The 22,749-nt window shown below is 44.2% G+C and overlaps 1 protein-coding gene across 13 annotated transcripts; it reads left to right on the top strand.

Annotated features, from left to right (window-relative positions):
* Positions 1–65: 65 nt before the first annotated feature.
* Positions 66–22,440, top strand: synj1 (synaptojanin 1). 13 transcript variants are annotated; one of them, XM_058627088.1, is made up of 34 exons: positions 256–275; positions 941–1,101; positions 1,364–1,450; positions 2,062–2,329; positions 2,444–2,669; positions 3,224–3,307; positions 3,503–3,580; positions 5,656–5,717; positions 7,038–7,134; positions 7,219–7,394; positions 7,470–7,551; positions 7,658–7,810; positions 8,744–8,909; positions 9,786–9,809; positions 10,234–10,425; positions 10,694–10,778; positions 10,965–11,105; positions 11,198–11,390; positions 12,068–12,226; positions 12,330–12,486; positions 12,576–12,693; positions 12,781–12,993; positions 13,076–13,154; positions 13,253–13,418; positions 13,511–13,693; positions 13,828–13,863; positions 14,098–14,226; positions 14,352–14,390; positions 15,647–15,688; positions 16,375–16,430; positions 16,983–17,172; positions 17,270–17,586; positions 17,844–17,867; positions 19,066–19,153. In XM_058627088.1, exons 2-33 carry the CDS (start codon positions 978–980, stop codon positions 17,862–17,864), a joined length of 4,143 nt encoding a protein of 1,380 aa, XP_058483071.1. In that variant the 5' UTR covers positions 256–275; positions 941–977; the 3' UTR covers positions 17,865–17,867; positions 19,066–19,153. The 13 variants fall into 13 exon arrangements, with proteins under 13 accessions (XP_058483059.1, XP_058483071.1, XP_058483060.1 ...); XM_058627076.1 differs by lacking the exons at positions 256–275; positions 17,844–17,867 and adding an exon at positions 66–113 and having other exon boundaries at positions 19,066–22,440; XM_058627077.1 differs by lacking the exon at positions 17,844–17,867 and having other exon boundaries at positions 8,753–8,909; positions 19,066–22,440.
* The last annotated feature ends 309 nt before the right edge of the window (positions 22,441–22,749 follow it).

Here is a 22,749-nt window from a genome sequence, read left to right as displayed (position 1 = left end):
TATTACGGTAACGTCAAGTAGGCGTGCTTTGCGTCGGAATGTACCATTTCGCCAACACACTGGGAGGGATTTTGTTGTGACAGCAGTAGAGTCACAAACCGGCGGGGGAGACGGTAAGGATTTATCCATCATCATTACTCTCTGTAATCAAACGAAACATAAGACCGTGAGGTAGCGCTGTTAAAAAAACACATACAATTTAATATATTATACATGTACGAATCGGTCAATTGCATTTATTAGGAAAAGCAGAGTTTGTCATTCCGGTCGCGCAGGTAGGTGCAACCATGAAAAGATCTTAAGCTAGCGAATGATAGCAATCCCTGTAATCAATCTAGGATACTTGGCTAACGTTACCAGCTAGCGTTAAACAAACAGAAAGCTACTTTCTCTTTGGCTCTTTATCCCTTTCGTTGTCGGCTTCTTATCACACCAAACCCTGCCTTCAAGTTAGCTGGTGGGTAGAACCGCTAGCAGTAGCTGCGTCTGCTGCGGTTGTTAACGTTAAGTCGTGACTGTCTGTATCAGGATGGATGATATTTCAGCCCCCCGGCCTGACTAACGTTATGATACACAATCACAAATGCCACAGCAGCTCACTTTAAAATGTGATGGGTTTTTTTGTGATAGTAACGACCGTATGGATAGTATTCTGGGAATTAGATTTCACAATTTTAAAACTCTCGTCAAGTCGCATCATGCAATTTGTTGCCCAATAACACAACATATTTCCACATTACATAGGTGATTCATTGTGAATCCGAAGTGCATGCACAAGTGTCGAATGAACTGCAACCAGAATGATGCTCGTTTACAATTCCTCTTTGTTTCCCCCAATTTGCATAGTTGTCACCAATTTGCACACCACACACATGCATTGGCTGATTTGGTTTTCTCATGATCTCATCTGATGTCTTTCGTTGTTTTTTTTGGTCTCCAGGTCTGAACGTAGGCTTTTTTTCCATCTTGAGTCAACAATGGCCTTCAGCAAGGGATATCGCATTTACCACAAGCTGGACCCACCCCCCTACAGTGTCATAGTGGAAACTAGGACCAAGGAAGAATGTCTCATGTTTGAATCGGGCGCTGTTGCTGTTCTGTGTAAGGGCATCTTGCTTGGTTGCATGGTTATGAACCTATAACTCTTGACTCAAACAAAGCAGCTATAAGTTGAGCGGAGAGAGATACATCATCAGTTAGCAGTTATATTGTTTTTGCCAAGCCTTGAATAATAATTGAATGCTCTAATTGAATAAGAACTACCCTCCACCTGCAAAGACATGCATTGTTCTGCCACAATATTAAAAAACCTGCTTCTGTGTCATGACTGATTGGTGCTTATTGCTTTTTGTTTGTGTTGTAGCGGCCGCAGAGAAAGAAGCCATTAAAAATACATACACCAAGATTGTAGACGCCTATGGAATCCTCGGAGTCCTCCGCCTAAACCTGGGTAAGCTACAGAAGCGTCTTCTTTATTTGTTGCTCGTTGTTGGAGAATTGTCCTGAGCGGTGCATGGTTCTCATAAAGTTTCACGGGGGAAAGCCCTCTGGTTTGTGACACTGTCACTGCTTATTTGTAAGCTGCTTTCTGCTGCCCTCTGCGTGACCTTGGCGGTCCTTGTTATCACTACAAGGAAAAAGCTGTGTCAAAGATTATAGCTCAGTCTTATCAATGGCGGAGATATGACGGACCTGTGTTTTCGGATAATTAGAATTAGTTTTATTTGCACACACAACAATTTAGTGATTTTGAATTTGACCTGCATTTAACCTGTCCTTTTCACACACCAGTAGTGAACACACTGAGTGCACGAGCAGTGGCTGCACTTATCTGTACCCGGGGAGCAATGGGGTTTGGGTACCTTAATAAGGGGCACCCCAGCCCTTGACCTGTCTTGGAATTTGAACTGGTGGCCTTCTGGTTACAAGCCCAATTTCCTTCCACTGCTGCATTTTTTTCTGATTCTGTAATGCAGTTATGTATATAAAAACACTCCCCATTGTGGGACTAATAAAGTCTTATCTTAAACCCTATCTGTGTAACCCACTTTAAATCTGCAGGTGACTCCATGCTCCACAGTCTGGTGGTCGTGACAGGATGTAGTTCTGTGGGGAAGGTCCAGGAGTCGGAGGTATTCAGGGTCACACAGACGGATTTTATATCACTGAAGAACGATCCAGGAGATGAGGACAGGATCGCTGAGGTGCGAAAGGTCCTGAACTCTGGACACTTCTACTTTGCCTGGTCTTCCACTGGAGTCAGCATGGATTTGAGTCTTAACGCACACCGCAGGATCCTAGAAGATACGACAGATAACCGCTTCTTTTGGTAAGAACCATGAATTGGTTTCTGCATGTGAGGTGTGAAAATGAACCGTTCACACAGAATGTGTTTTTTTTTTTGTGTCTTTTTACTTTCAAATCTGTCTCAATGATTAAAAAGGAACCAATCTCTGCACCTGCATTTGAAACATTACGGAGTGAACTGCGACGACTGGCTGTTGAGGCTGATGTGCGGTGGTGTGGAGATCAGGACCATCTACGCCGGCCACAGACAGGCCAAGGCCTGCATTTTCTCCCGCCTCAGCTCCGAGCGAGCCGGCACTCGATTCAATGTCCGAGGGACAAATGATGATGGACAGGTGGCCAACTTTGTGGAGACTGAACAGGTGAATCACATTGTATAGAGCTTGAATGGGCTTCTTTCTGCTTGTGAAGTGAGTCATGATGAAAGATGACTTGGAGGCAGTTGTTTGGTGAAATGGTGAAAACGGTATATCAGCTGAGTCAGTGTGTTGCGTAGAGAGACGGATTAATTGAAAATGCAAGCTTGTATTTCTGCTCTTTGAGAGGAAAATGACTCAGTGACTCAGATGGCAATTTGTCCTGTGGCAACAAACAGGAAGCTGCAGGTTGTGCAAAGTAACTAGAACTACTTCAGTACAATTATATACCATTAGCGTAATTACCAGAGAGACGGTCTGGATTGGAAATCAACATCAGAGGGTTCACAAGTGCAGCACAATTTTGCAGCTGTTTTTTGTGGTAGTCTGGTTTTCATAATCATTTCTGATTATTTGGAGAGGCATTTATCATAAGCGCCCTTTTTTTTTTTTTTTGCTTCTGTTTCTGTGTCCCCATTACGCAAATATGTCACTACTGCCTCTGTGTTTTGTCACTTTACAAACAAACCTGACGATGTGTTCCTCTCGTCTCGACACAGGTTATTTTCCTGGACGACAAAGTCTCATCCTTCATACAGATCCGTGGGTCAATTCCTCTTTTCTGGGAACAGCCGGGAATCCAGGTATTTAAAGAAAAGAAAAAAAATCTGTACCACATCAACATCTTTGATCTCACCATCAAAGACGAAGCTACACGAAAAGAAAATCATGAAACCGTTTTTTTACACAATGTAAAGGGTGGTGTTGTAAAGTCTCCTTGTTATTGTGTCATATTCCTTTATCCCATATTTAACACATTTTGTCCATGCTGTGCTCAGAAAAAGTCCATTAAGGGTGTTTTGTTGCAACTGAATGAGAATCGGAGCCTTAATGGACTGGATGAAAACCCCCACCTGGTATAACCCCCTTTTTTGGCTCTTTGCTGGTGCTGGCGCTTCAAGGCTGCGGTTGGGAATAGTTCTGTGCAATGCCAAAGAACAGGGGTGAAAACTAAAGCAATCCTAATTGGGATTTATTTTGCCCACATCCTGTACACAGAAATATAAATTTAGAGCTCTAAAGGAGGATCAACCACTGAATGTACACTATCATCAAAATGACTGATGCTCCCTGTCCTGACATTGCACAGACCGGTGGATTAGATCAGATGTGGGGGGAGGTTCATGATAGATATTTGGTGAGAGGTTGGTAAAGGGCATTTTTCTGTTTTCCTCAGCTCCCAGACTTCTTTGGTCAGGTGAGAGCCTGGTCTGAAAACATCCCCGGCCACCGTGCTTCCACTCTATAAACTATAAATGTTCCCCAGGCTGCTGGATAAGTGTTAAACTCATAATAAGGACGGCTGTGGCATTCACAAATAAACCAAAGACCAAGATTAGTCCCCTTTTCAGACTGCATGGTGTTTGGGTTTTGTTAAAACACGGGGAAGTAAGCTTGGGGTTGTTTTCAGACTGACCTGTAGTCCTCCTGCTTAAAAATCACCGTTTTAGCTCCTTGTTGTGGCTTGTAAGCTTACTTTCTCTTACCCATACTCTCCAATTCATTCCTTGAGCCAGATAGTTTCGGTTTGATACAGAAGACTAATTGAGAATTAGATTACGTGACACATAGTTGTAAATTAGATAAAAAAAAGAAGATGTAAAACAGTGAAGTTGTTGGTTTGCTCCCTCTTAGTCAGTTAGTTGTTAGAGTTGTTTACGTCTTTCTAATTTTGAACTTCAATCTGCATTCAAGCATCTACTGTAATCGATTCCATTCCAACTTCTAACATTGTGATTAAAAGATGGCCATTAGTGTCTTTTGTCAAGGACAAACCTTGCATATGCGTACCAGACATAAAAAAAATGACGATATGACAGATTAAGCACTTGTAACCTGTGCAGCAATCGGTGGTTTTGGTCTAAAGCTTGCAGCTGTAACCCAAGTCCTTTCCGATGTCATGTCAGGAAGTTATTAAATATGCATAGCGCAGACCTGCATGACGGCAGAGATGGTGAGGAGTGACAAAATGGCAGCAGCATGAAGCCAAAATGCTTGAGATCCATGCTGATAAGGATACGATTAGCACCCACAGTGCAAAACAAAGTCAGAAACAGAGACCAGAGTTGAACGGAAAGGAGAAAATCACCACATGGACAGGATGAGCGTGCACTCAACAATGTCCCGAGGAAAAACAAGGCAGTGGTACTGATGAATGGCTGAATGCATTCAGGAAGTGAAACAGAAGGTGGCAGGAAGTTGTTTTGTTTTTTTAAATCTGGTGACATGATCAGAGATTATGGTAGTATCAAAGACAGTAGCAAGGGTTTATAGGGTTATATTTACTCGTTTATTTATTGCACATTTCACCTAAACCACAAAAAAGACGAAGATATTTTGATGCAGATGCTCCCTGTAACTTTTCCTTCGTTATATTTGAATGTGACCTGTGTGAAAACGAAGCCTAATACAACACAGAGACCTAAAAATTATAATGATCAGTAACATAAGAAGAAAATAGGCTCCTTTTACAATGAGGTGAGAACAAGTCAGGACCTGCAGTTTGGAATGAGCTGGTCTCACGGTAATAGCCAGTAATCGTGTGTCCTAAACCTGTGTCGTCATGCTCTCTGGTGTTTCTCATGCCTCAGTCAGCGTCAGTATGATTCCAACGTTAGAGGGTATGAGTGAGAAAGAGGCACGAACACGTTCTGTAAAGGTGTCGGGAGTGAAATGACAGATGACGAGATAAGATGCCGCTCAGTGTCTTTTAAATCGACCCCCCCCCCCCCCCCCCCCCGCCCAATGCTGCTCCTGTGTTGCGGTTCTTCTATCCCAAATCCATTTTCATCACCAGGTTTTCTGGCCATCTGCAAAATGTGTCTGTATGTGTGTGTGTGTGTGTGGGTTTTCCATTTTATCATATTTGCCAAAAGAGGACGTCGTGACTTGTGTCTTCTCCATTTTTGTTTGTTTCGTCTCTGTCCTGCAGGTTGGCTCTCATCGCGTCAAACTGTCGAGGGGATTCGAGGCGAACGCACCGGCGTTCGAAAGGTAATTAAAATGTTCTGTATGTGTACACAAAAGTGTGTGTGTGTGTGTGTGTGTGTAACAGTTTCCAGCTGCTTAATCTGGCCTCCAAAAGAGCACCACTCCTCTGATGCTCAGTGGACACTATAATTCCACACTCACTGCCGCTGCTGTTGTGCAAATACAGCAGTGAGAATCTCTCCAGGCTCTTGAAGGAGAGGAAGTTAATTGAAGTCCGTCCCCACAGACAGGTTTACTGCCCCGAACAGAAAGGACACATTAGTAGTTCTTGATTAGCTTTCGACCTCAGCAACCTGTATTTTACAATTACCGGAGACGGCTGCTTTGTGAAAGTCCCTCCTCTTTTGGAAGTCAAATTATTTTATAATGCCGTGACACGCGATACACACACAACGTCTTTGTGCCAGAGCCTGTTTTCACTGGAAAGGAACACAGCATTAGATAGCACTTTGTGTCTGTTTGTGACGATGAATTGGAGGCAAAGAAGTCACCAAATGTTTGGTCGTGCAGCTTTAAAGGCGATTAAACCAAATGGACAGCAGTTGTGGCCCAGACCCAGGCCATAAGATCCAGACCCAGGCCCTCTAGAGAAAAGATAATTGCTCTCATCACTTAGCCACAGCTTGATAATTCCCTGCTTTTCTGTTGCTACTCTTTATTTGTCTCGCCAATGCTGTTCTGTAAAGCTTTAAAGACAGCGAGAGCGAGCGGTTGTTTGATTTCCAGATAAAGTGTTGTATTTTTAACATGCTTTCCGCAGCAAGAGCTTTTTTCAGATCGCTCAGTTAACATTTCTTATAGGGCTGGGCAATACGGCTTTAAAATAATCTAAAATAATCCCTTTTTTTTTTCTGCAAATGACAAAGAAATCATTCAAAACAATGTCCCAACTTTCAGGGATCTTATCTTACATACTTACAGGTGCCAACGGCAAGCATCAGCCGTGTAAGTTAAATACAAAACCGGTTTTCATTAACACAACAAATTCTCCGAAAAAACAAATGTGTAGTGATGGAGAAAATCCATTTACCGCCCAGCCCTTGTGTCTTTAAATGGAAAGCACTTATATAAACACAGACAGCCTTGGGTTCATATCTCCGTTGTTGTGCCTTTCTATATATACCCATTATCATTTTTACAGCTGTCGTTTGTTTGTTTTTTTGGCTTTGCACTGCCCTACCTTTTTGTTCCACCCCGCACTTGCAGCTTCACGAAACAAAAACACACGCTTGCATATTCGCTTTATACCGATACCACACGCGATGACTTCACTTAAAAGTGTCAAATTAGGAAAGGTAAATGTCTGTGATGTGTATTTTCCAGACACTTCACTGCTCTGCGGCAGTTGTATGGCAACCAGGTGATCATCAACCTGCTTGGGAGTAAGGAAGGGGAGCACATGCTCAGCAAAGCATTTCAGGTGAGAGGAACCGTATGTTGAATTCAAGCTATGTGTTTAAATAAGTCAGTTTAAATAATCTCCTTTATTTATTTTTTTCCCCAGAGTCATCTAAAGGCATCGGAGCACTCGTCTGCAGTGAAAATGGTGAACTTTGACTACCATTACAATGTGAAGGGAGGCAAAGCGGACAAGCTCCACAGTGTCCTCAAACCCCTGCTTAACAAGTTCCTAGAAGAGTGTGGGATCTTCTACTACACCGGTGAGACGGGCATCGTAAGGTAAGAATGAAATACAAATGTTTATGATGTCATGTTTTGTTATTTTTGTCTCAATCTGTTCACACGCCTTTGAAGGACTCAGGGTGGGACCATCAGGACCAACTGCCTGGACTGTCTGGACAGAACCAACAGTGTACAAGCCTTCTTTGCCCTTGAGGTAAGATTGATGTTGCTATGGCAACGTTGCATTTCTTTTGGTCAAAGTCCATTATCTCACGTGAGGATGCTTTTACTGGAACCCTCTCTGCTCCCCACGACTCCAGATGTTGCCAAAGCAGCTGGAGGAAATGAGCCTGACCGAGAAGCCGCAGCTGGTGGCTCGGTTCCAGGAGGTTTTTCGGACCATGTGGTCGGCTAATGGAGACTCCGTCAGCAAGATCTACGCCGGCACCGGTGCCCTGGATGGCAAGGCCAAGGTACACAATATGGAAACACTGAATACACACAGCTGCGCGCTATAATCGGAACCATGTGGGCGTGTTGTCGTACGATTGAAGTAGGATTCGGATTGTAATGGAGTTGTGGCGGCTAATCAGTTTAAGTAAACTGATTAGAAACAAGAAAGCGTAAAGTTAACAACATGCTACAAGTTTAGAGGAATTATGTGATATTATCATATTGAATTCTCATGGGATGATGTGCTGAGACCTGCACTCAGTTGACCCCAACAACTCATTGCCTTCTAACTGGGGCCACTTTTATCTTATACAAAATAAGCATGGCAGCCTAACAATTGAGGTTTAAATATGTAGAACTTAGTGATAAAGTATGATTAATGAGCATGCAGTGACAGTGACCTCTGTGAGTAGAACTGAGTGCTCTTTGTATCTTAACTCTCGTGTGCTGTCTCTTCCTGCTGTCCTCTGGACCTCTGTTCCCGTGCGGTAAGTTCACAAGCCCGTCGATGTTGTTTTGGTGAATCATTGATGACAGTGTCTGCGGGTTTAATGATTATCATGGAGGATGGAATACAGTAGATGGGGACCTCTGTTATTATGTGTCTACGGACACAACATGATTTTATCCTCCTTGAGGTTTCCTCATCACGGATACGGTCTCTTTTTGTTCCTGACTGATCATTTTCTCGCTGTGGTATCATTTCAAATTGTTGACATCTGCTGTGTTGATTGATTGAACGAGGAGGAGTCCATCAAATTTCTCACATATTGGCAGTGACCAAATTAAAATGTTGCACATCAATCATGAAAAATTCTTTATTTAAATCATTCACAGCAGGTTTACATGGCATGAATCTCTCTGAGGTGTTTCCCTTTCCCTTAGATTCTTAATTGTATATATTTGTATACTTTTTTTTGTGTCATTTATGTGCATGTGTCCTGTTTCATTAGGCCGGGAAGCTGAAAGACGGAGCTCGTTCTGTGACCCGGACCATCCAGAACAACTTCTTTGACAGTTCAAAGCAAGAGGCCATAGACATCCTGAGGCTGGGCTCCACGCTCAACAGCGATTTGGCGGACAAAGCGCGGGCCTTGCTCACCACCTCAAGTCTTTATGGTAACTTTATGGTAACTTTAATTGAAATGTTATTGAAATCGCAATACGGCGTGCTGCAATTTTCAAATCACACAATGCACAATATGTGTTAAAGCCAAAATGTGTGTCAAAATATAATTTTAGATTAATTATTGTCCGGATCTATACACATCTTATTCACAGACCTGCAAAGATATCACACGGTAATCATTTTAAATATGTTTTTCGAATGAAAATCATATCGCAATCGCAATTCCTGTCAAAATAATCACAATAAGATATTTATTCAAAATTTGTTCAGCCCTAATTTTAACCGACTGGAAGTCTCCTTTGTTTACTCCTCCTTTTATCATTAAAGTAATGGAACTACGGTGGCCTTCATGTGCCAGAAAGGATGTACTTCATATACTGTATATTGTAAAATTTAATAAAAAGCTGCCAAAAGCATTTTTATTATTCCAAAGCAATCATATACTTCTTCAAATTTCTGCTAATGAACCCCTCTAAATGTTACACAATGGTCCTTTTAAATTATTATTAAAGATCACAACTTGGCGGAACGTAATTTATTAAAATTGCAACAGATGCTCCATAACTTTTATATTTTGTATTAGTACCTTTCAAACTAAATTCCGCCTTTGCTCCCTCAGGGGTGAAATAGTTTGAATCACCCTGACCAGTTCTGGCCTGTATCTGTAACTCTGTCAGCCAGACGCGCCTCTGCACAATAGTCGGGTTTGTCTGTGCGGTAGTAGGAAGTGTAATCTCTCTGTGTCAGCGCTCTGTCCCGGTGAGATTAATGCTGACAAATGCTCTGCTCGCATTATCTGTCAAAGCAGTGGTTTAACCCCGCCCTTCTCTTCCTTCTCTCCCACCTGCTCACGCGCACAATCATAGTAACTGAGCCCGTCTTACAATCAGGTAACGGACAGACTGGCCTCCAGTGGACGGATCTCGTCCTCACATACTGGTTTTATCATCTGTGTTTGCTCCCCTTTTGTGGTTCATTAATTTGTCCTCCCTGTTGGTGAGTGGTTTTTACGCTCTGTTGCGTCTTATTTGGCTCCTGCAACGGTGGAATACCAATTACCAATGTCAATTATTGGAATTTCGTCTACATTTCAGTAAAATGCAGATGAAATGCCTTCCATGCCCCATTTTTTTTAGAACATTGTTGTGGATTTCCTTTGTTGTATTTGGATGTTGTATCTTTTACTTTTTGTTGATTTTGATGAGCATTTTCCTTTTCCTCATTTCCCCCGTAAGTGTGCCACCCTTCCCGCAGACACACAAACACTCAAAAAGTCTTTCGCACACTAAATCAAACTCTCCTCACCACCTCCAGCCTCCCCGAGAGTGCTGCTGGGAATGTGTCAGAACTACCAAAAATACACCAGGCCCAAGCAGATCCGAGTGTGCGTCGGCACCTGGAATGTCAATGGAGGCAAACAGTTTCGCAGCATCGCTTTCCGCAACCAGACGCTCAACGACTGGCTGCTGGACGCTCCAAAGAAGGCGGACTACGTTGAGTTCCAGGGTATGTTGGCGTTGCTTGACGTGATGGTGAATGTCATCTAGGGCTGAAACGAACGATTAATCGAGGAGTCGTTATGTCTTGTTTTGTCTGAAATCTGAAAACTTGACTGAATTATAAAAAAAACTTGTTTTTTCAAAAAGGAAAATGTTTTGTTCATACTTTTGTCTAATGTCTTGTTCATTATCGACGCCGTAATGAGTAAAGTTCTTATCTTAATACAGCTTCGTTATATTTCACCCGTCACTCTTGTGTGTGTATTTCCTTACAGACAGCAAAGCCAATCCTATAGACATCTTTGCCATTGGCTTCGAGGAAATGGTTGAACTGAACGCTGGCAACATTGTCAGTGCCAGGTATGTGTGCAACATCCTAACCTAAAAAAAAATACCCCACACAAGTTAATGCTATATTAGTAAAGATACTCCACCCATGGACTAATAATCCTTACCAACTTTTTTCTGTCACTTAACCAAACCTAAAGGCCTGAAATAGAAATCTGATTATTGCTATAATGTGACCTCATTTATTTCCTTTTGCAGCACTACTAACCAGAAACTGTGGGCAGCTGAGCTCCAAAAAAACATCTCGCGGGACCACAAGTATGTGCTGCTTGCGTCGGAGCAGCTGGTGGGAGTATGTTTGTTTGTGTTCATCCGCCCGCAGCATGCGCCCTTCATCAGGTATGAACCCGGCACTTTCTCTCGTCGCGCACACATGTAGTCAACTTTAATCGGTTAGGTGCGCTAACCGCGTCATGTGCCGCGCGTTCCAGGGACGTCGCCGTCGACACTGTCAAAACCGGAATGGGCGGGGCCACGGGCAACAAAGGAGGCGTGGCCATCCGCCTCCTCTTCCACACCACCAGCATCTGCTTCGTCTGCTCCCACTTCGCTGCCGGCCAATCGCAGGTCAAGGAGCGCAACGACGACTATAATGAGATTTCGCGCAGACTCAGCTTCCCCATGGTAAGCTCGTCCGTCAAGCCTGCCTCATGTATGGCCTGAAGGAGGTAAAAACATAGAATTATTCTACTTTTCCACATCTAATAATAGAGGATAGCTTTGGACAGAACTGTGGGCAGAGATGATGAGCTGTTTGGGCACGTCTGAACTGCGTGATTGACCACCTCAGCTAATAATTGCACGCAGCAAAGCACAGTGAAAGAGGCTGTCAAGTACTGGCTTGCAGGAGTGATGAATGGGGATATTTGGGATTTGGCATTTATGGATGAGGCTTTCTGGTGCTATTTGGATGAGCAGGCGTGCAGACAGGGTGAAGTCAGGTCAGTGATATCTGTCAAACGGTTTCAAATTTGGCCGGTGACTTGAGGGCATCAGATCTGATCAGATTAGCTGTGTACTGTGTTTAAATTGAGTAAGCACAGCGAGTAATAACACACCCCTTTTTGGACACTTGGAGTCATCAGGAGAGCACGCACAACACACACACACCCACAACACAGTCTGTTCACACTTCTGCCATCAGTGAGACATGACAAGAGTGTGAAATCAAGGACAACAAGGCTCACAAACGATTCAACAATACCTCCAACACTATTCTTCATCTGTAGTTTTGTTTATTTATTCTTGGTCTGTACTTAACATTTTCATTCATGCATAACCGAGTCTGTCTTCTCCCACAGGGTCGCCTGCTCTACTCGCACGATTACGTGTTCTGGTGTGGAGACTTCAACTATCGTATCAACCTGCCCAACGAGGAAGTCAAGGAACTCATCAAACAGCAGAACTGGGACGCCTTGACGGCCGGAGACCAGTTGTTTGATCAGAAGAGCGCTGGATCGGTACGACCCACGGAATATTTGTACATTTATAGCCGTAGTTGACACCGAAGAGGTTTCACTTTCTATGGTTGATGAGAAACTTCTCTCTTCTTTTCTTCCGCAGGTCTTCCGGGGTTTTATCGAGGGAAAGTTGGATTTTGCTCCCACCTACAAGTATGACCTTTTCTCTGAAGATTACGACACCAGCGAGAAGTGCCGCACACCCGCCTGGACTGACCGCATCCTCTGGAAGAGGCGAAAGTGGAACTTTGACAAAACAGGTGTGACACAAAGCCGCTAAACCCAAATTATTTAGCTGACCAAAAATAAAAACTAATGATATCTATTTGCCTTCATGTTTGTTCTGCAGCTGAGGAGATGAATGTAGTCGGTGCAGCTTCTACATCTGAGGATGATGCAGAACATCCTTGGAGCCCAGGCACTCTGAAATACTATGGCAGGGCCGAGCTTAAGACCTCAGACCACAGGTAACTAAAAACGATATTGTTCACCTGTGAAAGTAAAGTTCTCTGCAGTCCTTGACAACTAAAACCAAGTCCTAATTTTGACTTCAGGCCTGTGGTGGCAGTCATCGACGTGGACATTCTGGAGGTCGACCCCGAGGCTCGGCACCAGGTCTACAAAGATGTCATCGCCCTCCAGGGGCCCCCAGACGGAACCATCCTGGTCTCGCTCTGCACCTCCGGCCCCGAGGACTACTTTGACGACGCACTCATAGACGAGCTGCTGGACAAGTTTTCACAATTTGGGGAGGTGATTCTCATCAGGTAATCCTGCTGTACCAACACAGACGGACTTATGTCACCATCAGATGCTTAGACCATATTTAATCTGTCCTCATTTGTGCAGGTTTGTTGAGGAGAAAATGTGGGTGACCTTCCTTGAAGGTTACTCTGCTCTTGCTGCACTGTCTCTCAGCGCGTCCACTGTAAGTCATCGCTCCTTAATCGTAGCATATGAAATATGTTTCTGTCCCTAAACTTTAAACTCATCGCGTGACTGTATCTCAAACACCATCATCTCTAGGTCCTCGGTAAGATGATCGACGTCCGTCTGAAGAGTCCAGGCTGGATCAAGAGTCTGGAGGAGGAGATGAGCGTGGAAAGAATCTGTGGGAGCATCCCCACCTCAGCCAGCTCCACTCTGCTTGCTGAGGACACAGACATGGGCGATGATGATTACGACATGGAGGGTGAGCACTGACGTAATCCCGATCCCCTTTACTTTGAAACACGATAGCTGTTGAATGCCAGTTTATTCCCGAACTTTTCTATTCCGCACCAGGCGACGTGGACGAGGAAGTGGAGGAGATTCTTCCCCAGCACCTACAGCCTGGAGCAGGCTTTGGCCCTGGATCCTCTCCTCTCCCCTCCCCCCGCAGTAGCCCCTGTCCCTCCCCGACCCATGGAGAACCAGCAGCTCCCAGCAGACCCAGTCGCGCACCACAACCTCTCCGACCGTCACAAGGTGAACACGGTGAAAGCGGCGTGACACATAAGTGGAATCACCTGGCTGAAAGTCCAGACTAATTCTATGCTCAGGTTGCAGCCTGCTTGAACGTAAACTGTAATTTTTGCTCTGTATGTAATGCGTGGAAGCAGATTTAAGTCCATCAGCGCTGAGGAAAGAAATTCCAGGTAATGTAACGTGTGGTTTAGACTGAGTTTCGTGTTAGGAGGCTTGTGTTGTGTCTGTTCTGTCCGTCTGACGCTTGTTTCATACTGAAGTGTTAAAATGTGTGCAGTGGCCTTTTCCTTGGTCAGCAAATGGCTGCTTGTTCAAGGAAATCTGAGTGTAAATAAATGACTAGTTACTCAACGTTCACTTTTCATCTTCTTACACATTTTCTTTGTTTTTATTTTTAATTCCAGGGCCTCCTGTTGACTTCCAGCCTGGCGCCCCTACATCTCTACCACTGGAGCCCAGACGCCTGCCTCCCCCTCGTCCCAATGCCCCGCCAGCCAGACCTGCGCCCCCTCAACGTCCGCCACCGCCCTCAGGTAAATTATCCCACGCGACCATCACAGCAACTAAATAACATCCTTCGTTTTCACATATAGGGCATATTTCGTTTCTCCACATTGTTAACATTTTTCACCTCTATCCCACGTTATCCTTCCTGAAGGAGGCATGAGTCCTCTTCCAGTTAGAAAGGACCCTGGAGGTAAAGTGCTTGTAGTGGAGCTGTTTGTCTATGTGCTTACATTGCTGAAGCATCCAAAGTAGTGGCTGCTGTTTCCCATCAGATGCCCGTTCACTTAGAATCACATGGCTTTAGTGCTGATTCAACAAGCTCTCATTAAAATGTCTTTTAGTTAAGATAACATGTGTAAAATAATAAGTATTAATTAACTTCAAAATGAATACATATATAGCTGTAAACGAGTCCCTACACGCTTTTATATTGTGGTTTGTAGGATAGAGTCACGCGTGATTTTAGTGAGTATTAAATTAGGAGTTCGTGTTGTCGATGATCTGTCGTTGAAAGATTGAGTCTGCAAATCCAGTTTGTGAAGTCAAGCCTCCGCGATGTGTGATTTTTGCCTGGTGCGAGTTGGATAAAACTATGGTGGCTCTCGTCTGCAGTGATATTTACAACTGTGCCCCGTCTGTGGTGTGAGAGCGTGCTGCTGTAAACGTGTTGTTCGCTCTCCTAGATAATTAGAATTTGTTAAATGTGGCTGGTATGTGAATTAACATCTTTTATTTATTTATTTATTTACTTTAGATTTTTTTTTTTTTTTGTTATGTACCTTGCACTACTTTATTTTGAAAATACTGTCTCCCCATCTTTGACTTCAAGACTGTGGTGAATGTCGCAGCCCACAGCTCGGTAGGAGAGGCAGTGAAGGTAACTGGTGGTTGTGTCTTTGAAATGTCACCTGATCCCTGTAGTCTTACACCGACGAGATCAGTGTTATTGACGCTGTTTTATTATTGATGGTTCACCGATGACCCATTGTGCACCAACGTGGGCCACCTTAGTCATGTGTGTGTTTGTGTATGTGTGACAGACATGTGCTTGGTAGGCTGTTGCAAAATTGTGTTTAGCTTTTTTATCCTGGGAGTGAGGCAGAAAATAAAAGTCTGCTTTTTCCCTATTGAGATGTTTTTTTTTATTATTATTTTGTTCATATCTACTTGATATGAACATAAGAATTGGGGATAAAGAAGTAACATAGCACGAGTTAAAGAAACTCAAACTGGGTTTGAGTGGTCTTCATTTAAATCGATCTCGAGGGAAATAAATATTCAAAAGTGCATCATCTCAGGCTTCATTGCTCTGCTGCATTATTACCACCACATGCTAATCTTAGTGCTTCTTGTTACGTGTCGTCATGGGGAACATCTGCCTTCTGTGATGGGTATTTTAATTTGTTTATAACAGTTATGTGGTTTGGTTTCCTTTGTGCTGCAAAGGACCAAAAAGCCCTGCTCTCTCTCGGCCAGACGCTGCTGCAGGTGAGTCCCCCAAACCCCCATGACGCAGTAAGACTCCAGTTAAGGGATTGTTACTCAATCAGTCAGTTATCTAGAATTGTATTTGTTCTTTTAAATCTGGTCTTTGTTTGGTGTTTACTTGTATTACAGGGAAGGATTATCCTTCTCTGTCTAGGATGATCTCGTGTAACGTGTTTTTACTCACTCTGTGACTTTGGCCTGTCTTCACCGAGCCTATTTGCACAGTTTGTTGTCTGTGTGTGGTCGAGCTAAATCCTTTTGTCACAGCCAGGGTTTGTGTGTGTGCGTGTGTGTGTGTGTGGTTAACAGAAGCTCTAAGGTGACGTATCACACAGAAGGAGACACACAAGTGGCGTGGGAACACGCTCACAGGCTCTTGAGAGGAGCTCAGTGAGAGAATAGTCAAAGAAGAGGTGTGTGTTTGTGTGTAAGAGCTGTGTCGTAAGCAGGTGGTGCAAAGAACAAACCCTGCCTCCCCACAAGGCCTCCTGCAAGTCAGGAATGACTGAGTCATCGTTGTGATTAATAATAAAGTCAGGCACAGAGATTTTGGTCTGTTTTAGACCAAAGGATGGGTCTGCAGTGGATTCATTTGTGATTTTGGTGCAGTATCAGTCACTCCTGCTGTTGCATGATTCATATTAGACTCATTTTGTTATCGGTGTGTCTGTTTTAACATTTCGCAGGTCGAGGCTCGGCAGCTGCAGGAGCTCCTGGACCTCCCGGAGGTGCTCCCAGACCGGTGAGATTACAAAATCTGAGGATGTATTCAGACGACGGCAACGCTGCGTAGCGATACCGTATACTTTTCTTTTTCTGTCTTTATAATTTGGTCCTGCAGACACTTGAACACAGAGGTGAGAGTTCCGAGGACAACTGTACTTCACCACCAGAGGGCAGGCTCCTCTGTTTAAACCAATAAATCTCTGACAGTAAACCTGCCCTGTGACTTCAGCTGTGTTTTGCTGAGTCATGTTCCCTCATTTACACTGACCGATGTGGCTGTTGCTTATCTGTCGTCCTCATTGATTACATCAGTGAAAGTTAAATCAGCTTTTGATTCTCCACTGGTTGATGGAAACCAGTCAGGAATCAAGACTGAAATGCAGTTTTCTAATTAAAACGGAGAGCCTCTAAAAGGCTAGGGAAGCGTGAGTGGCAGGTGTGTCTGCAGCTGCAACTTTATTCATTTTCTACAAAAACAGAGTAATGTGAATATAATAGAAATGGAATGTGACTATACTTTTGAAGATTTCTTATTATTTCATATTATATTCTCTTTTTTGCCTTCTAGAATATCCCTCCTCGAGCAGGGGTGATCAGTATGCCGCCGCAGTCTCGCCAGACGCCTCCCTCTCACCCCGGAGCACCCAGACCTATACCAGAAACGCACCCAGGGGCCCCTCGGCCCATCCCAGACACTCACCCTGGAGCCCCGCGACCTGTGCCTGGTGCCCCGGTGAAACCAACTGACCTGCCTTTGGGTAGCAAACTCGATCATCGACACTGTAATATTAATAATGCGATATAGTAAATAAAACCTTCAATCCTGCTCTGGTTCCATCCCCCCCCCCCCCTCAGGTCCTCCGCCCTTAGGACCACCTCTTGCAGTGAGACCCCAGGTTCCATCACAAATGCCCCCACCGGCTTCGTCCCAACTCCCACCACCGATGCAGCCCACACTCCCAGCTCCTCTCCTGCCACAGCAAGCTGCGGCTCCTAAAGCAGGGCCTCCTCCTGCTGCAGCTCCCTCTCCTCCTGCTGCTGCTGCTGCTCCTGCTGCCACCGTTGCTGGAACTCCGCAGGGTCTATCTTCTCCTAAACCCCCACCACGTTCCCGCTCCTCTCACGCTCTGCCACCCGATGCCGCCAAGGCAGAGACGGCCCCAGCTGCACAGGTTAGTGCCAACTTAGTTTTTAAATAATAATAATTTTAAGCAAAGTGACAAAGGACAGACATTTACCTTGTTCTTATGCTTGTAGACAAGTCCTGCATGACAGATGACTGCATATTTCATGCTGAATTCTGATAATAATCGTACGTGGAGCTTCTCTAAGAGCTTCTTTTCTGCTTCATCATCAGATGAGCTTACTGTAGTTGTCTGTCATTTTCCCTGCTTTTGTCTTTCTGATACATTTGTCTCTCTCTCACAAGCCGGAGAAGCCCTCAGGGTGACAGGTACTTTATATTAAACCACCTCTTTGTCTCATCATCCGTCCGTAGCACTGCCGTCCTCCGTTAGGACATAATTATGCATTACACCCAGCAACCTCCTCCACGTCTTCTTTCTCTCATTTTGTGTTTGATTCTCGTTCCTTTACATCACCCACAGTTGTTTTTGTTCGGTCGACATTTCAAACCATAAATAAGTTGAATGGGGAAAAAAAGAAGCGAATGAAAATGTGATGTTTGCCGTTTCCCTTCACTCGTCCTTTCATATCTGCTCACTCTGCATCAGGGCACATATGCAACGACCTCACAATTGAGAAAATGTTTCTTTTTTTTTTAATTATTATTATTATTATTATTTGTATAACTTCACTCATCTGTGTTAGAGTTAGTGCTTGTATGTGGATTGTGATACTGTACATAAAGGAGCCGGCAGATCACATGCCTGTATTCGTTTTATAGGAATTAGATTAAAGGCACCCTGTGGAGTTTTGGTGGGTCAGTGTTTTGAAGAGCAGGTCTTTGAGGGTGATGCACTGCAGAGGGAAATAATGCAAATGTGTAGTGGACGCACGCCATGAAGCACCAATATGTAACAGTACGTCAAACAGCTTTCCACATAAGCCGTTTGTCGACCTGTGTGGAGAATTTGGTTTGACGGACATTCTTTATTCTCAGCAGGAGCGAGGAAGAGGGTGGCACTTGGATACTCTGCACAGAATGTCTAAGCTTCAGTGCATGTCTGAAAGTCGCTATAATTAGTTTCTCGCTATACCTGCATGTCCATTTACCCTTTGTGTCATTTTTCTTTGTCTGCCTAAAACGGTTTCGCTTCAAAACACATTCTCGGGGCCAGTTTATCCGTTTGGGCACGGCGGCCTTTGCAAAGCGAAGCACTTGCTTAAAGTACATATAAAAAGCTCATCTGAGGCTATAAACTGATGGGTAGCAGTTACAATTTGTAGCTTTTAAAGGATAATTCACATTTCTATAGATTTTTATGGACGTACTCTAGTTTTAAGTAACAAGCACTGAATTGTTCAAGCTCCATGGGGAATCTTTATGCTTTAAGGTAAAAAAAAAAAAATGCTTTTTAAAATAACTAATCAGGACTATAGTTAGTAAAACATTCCAGTAACTAGCTTTGGTTTTTACACTGCAGTTGTTATGACCGCTGAATGGTGTTTTTCTGTTTTCTTCACCTCAGACCAATGGACTGAATGGAATCCAAAGCGAAGCACAATGGAAGCCTGACCCCTTCGTCACACTTGCATCGGATTTCTTCTCCTCTTCCTCGTCCTCCTGGCGCACCACCCAGTCCCTGACCAGAGGTTCTTCTCTGCGTGCTCCCCCCTCCGTTCCTCCACCTTTATTTACTTCCAGCACTCTCCCTTTATCCTTCTCCCTCCAGCCATCCGCCCTGTCAGACCAGCAGGCGCTCAATTCCTCATCGTCGTCCTCCTCACTCTCCACCCCGTCACCGCTTGCCTCCACGTTGCTCCCGCCTCCTCCAGTACCGTCTCGCAGTCGCTCACAGGAGATGCTCCGCGCTTCCCCCACCCCCTTCCCGACTGACCCGCTTCCCGCGCGACCCAGCAGCACCAATCCCTTCGCGGGACCTCTGGCGCCGCAACATCAGCAGCACCGCTCGCTGACCCCAGACTTCAGCACCCAGCGTCCCGGCCTAATGCCGAACCTTCACATGTCTCTTCAGCCGCTCATCCCCACCCCTGCTTCAGCTGCAGCTGCACCAGCCTCCCAGCTCCAGAGGACCATGTCACTTTTCACACCATCATCCACTCGCAATCCCACACCTGCTTCTCTGCCCCCCTTCACCCGTGACCCATCTCCTGCTCCTTCCTTGCCTCTGGCACCGCCCTCCTCTATTCCAGGAGGAGGCAAACTCACGCAGCAGTGGGTCACTTTCGATGACGATTTTCCATCCACGACCAAAACGTCACGTCAAACCCCCATCTTCCCTTCCGCTTCCCTGGTGCCCCAAACTCAGACTCAGCCTCCTCTCTCCGCGCTCGACTCGGAGCCCGACTGGTTGTCCGCACCCACGTCGGTATTCCCGACCCCTCCTCCTCCCGTCCCAGCGAGAACTGCAACTGGTAACCCAAAACTCCCAGAGGCGCCCAGTGACAGCTGCTTCTTCCCCAGGGAGACGACAGAAAGATAGGTTCACCCTCAGTGTGTAAAGGGCACATGGAGATATGTATAGATCTATGACAAATGTGTATATGTTTGTGTGTATAATAGAGACAATATTTAAGAAGTACAGACCATTCCCCCCCCTTCTTAATCACAGGAAGTGAGTTATATCTGGTGCAGTAACATTGTGTTCTAAGTTTACCACAGAGATATTTGCTTGTTCCCTGTTATTAGCATTCATTTTTATTTGTAGCAGCACACGTGTCCACAGTATACAGTTATACAGAGGTATATCTTTGCGCACAAATCGTTTTTGTGCGAGCACCGGTGCAATATTGAGACACGCCTCACTGGCGCCCGCATTCGTCGTGCGAGGTTTCACTTTTAAATGAACGCAACCTTCTCTTCATTTACTAAAGATCTGCGGTCGGTATCCCTCGTGTCAGATTCTCAGAGTCGTGTTCTCTGAAGGCTATGCACTGCAGGTTTCGCAAAGAGGAAATCGTACGTTTTCCGTAAAGACTGAAAGGTGCACATGTTTAACGCTTTGCTTTCGTCATGAATGTACTTTATGTTGCACAACTGCAGCAGCATGAGTCGGTGTCATAGTCAAACTGGTCACTGCCGCGGGACTGATGCTCTGTAATATCATCTCATCCACTCGATAGTCAGACTTTTTGCTCTCTCTCTCTCTTCATCATTCTGTCTAAAGGTCTTAAAGCTTCGCCGGATATATTTTCTCGCTCTATATCAACCTTATACATAGCAGTTATGTATAAATTTATGTTTTCAATTTGGAAACTACTCGTTTACAGTGCGTGCGTGTGTGTGTTTGTGATGGCCGTATCATTGGTTTTGCACACTGTAACTGATACGCACTGATGCTGTTTGTGCTCTCTTGGTTGTATTGTTGTCAGTGGCCGAGTGACAAAAAGAAAATGTGCAGACGGGACTTCTTTTCCTTCACCTCCATTTTGATTTATCCAAACTCATACTCTTGTAGATACAGAGGATGTGTGTGTGTGCTTGTGTGCGCGTGGACTTCTGTTCCTGGAAGTATGATGTAATTTGAGTCTGTGGGCATGGCCTCGAACACATGCCGTGCATCATAATAATAATAATAATAATAAGAGGGCACTTTTTTTTTTCTGACTTTGTTTACGGCTTAAGTCATGCTTTTAATTTCCAGGAACATTTACTCTAAATAATCTATTGTTGATACTGTGGTGAGAAGTAATGTGTTGTGTTTGAGGTACATATTGTCCTGTTTATGTGTTTGACAGTGTTTGTGTTTGGCTGTGTGTGTGTGTGTGTGTGTGTGTGTACGGAGTTAACAGTGGAATACCAGAGCGTTCTCCCCCCCAGGAAGTCTTCTCATGTAAGAACACACTGTGTATTTCCTTACAGGCTCTCTGAGTCTAACAGCCACTGTATTAACTCACTCATGGCTGTAATTGTGTTTTGGGCATCACTGTATGTGAAATGTAATGTTAACAATACAGTACAAGGGGCTTTTTCCCCCTCCTTCATATCGCCCGACACAGATGGAAGCTTACTCGTCACTTGCACTGCAAATATTGACTCAAATATTGACTCGGCGACACCGTAAGCTCGCACCAAAACATATCACCACCTGGCCATTTGTTGTGTTCTTCCGTGACCCACATTCCACACAGGAGTGGGGATTTGAGTGTTGCAGCTTCCGCAGGTTCACCTGTGATATTTGACCCATTGCTGTTGAGGGTAACTGTTACTGAGCCTCACTGAAGGTGTGCGTGCGTGTGGTGTTGTCAGTATTTCTTTGACGCTGTACGACTTTACTCTTTGACTGCCGGTGAGTTTTATAGGTCAGCAGCCAATGATAAGCAATATGTGCGATGATGTAAAGGATCAGCGAGAGCGTAATCCCCCCCCCCCTTAATATAACAACTGTCGGCTGTCGCAGATGAATCAAATGTGGTTTCTCTGAAATCTCCAGGAAGTCATGTAACCGGCTGAAATATCTTAAAAAAGCATTTTCATGGTTTATGGAGCATTATAAAGGTATGAACCAAGAAAATACCAGCTCAATGATGCTTCTGCACTCTGTTTAACCATATGAATATAATAGACACTATATCTGCATTAACAGTAGGTGACTAGCCAGTGCTTTGTGTCATTGTTGTCATGTTCCAGGTTCAAATTTTATAGGAAACAAATCGCTCCTTTTGTGAGGTCAGTGTGTCGCCTTTTTAATGGCTATAACCCCCATAGTAAATAAGAGTCTGTGTTGTTGAACATATTCTGTACGTATTCAAGAGAAAACATGAAGCTGCGGTTCATGTTAAATATCCAGCGTTCCATATTTTATGTGCACAGCTGATTGCACATTTATGTATGAAGCAGTTTATGTTGTATGTATGCAAAAAATAAATGTACGTTGACCTGAGTGTAGGTGTCTTTTCTTTTGTCTAGTGCATAAAACCACATACATTTACTTAAAACTTTGTTTTGGAGACATTTGTGTGTGTGTACAGCAGATTTAAAATGCAGTTAATCTATAAGACTAAATCGTTTCCATCTGTATATATCTCATTTACTTCATTTTCTATCAGTATTCAACCTGAAACTTCTTAATATGCTAATTTCTTTGATTAAATTGTGTTCCAGAGAACTGTTTGAAGGTTGGAGTTGGCAGTGCTGTAATAGGAAGTGACTGCAATTACAGAGACAAATGAGGTGAACAAAATAACTGAAA

The sequence above is a fragment of the Solea solea genome, chromosome 4 (assembly GCF_958295425.1).
Source record: "Solea solea chromosome 4, fSolSol10.1, whole genome shotgun sequence".
Classification (NCBI taxonomy): Eukaryota; Metazoa; Chordata; class Actinopteri; order Pleuronectiformes; family Soleidae; genus Solea; species Solea solea.
This window is presented reverse-complemented; position numbering and strand designations above follow the sequence as displayed.

Bases quoted from the DNA above. Each gene is read 5' to 3' on its own strand.
- synj1 (XM_058627076.1), top strand. From the start codon at position 978: ATGGCCTTCAGCAAGGGATATCGCATTTACCACAAGCTGGACCCACCC. The intron at 11,391-12,067 runs GTAAGCTCGTCC...CTTCTCCCACAG, and splicing joins GCAGACTCAGCTTCCCCATG to GGTCGCCTGCTCTACTCGCA. The intron at 16,431-16,982 runs GTGAGATTACAA...TTTGCCTTCTAG, and splicing joins CCGGAGGTGCTCCCAGACCG to AATATCCCTCCTCGAGCAGG.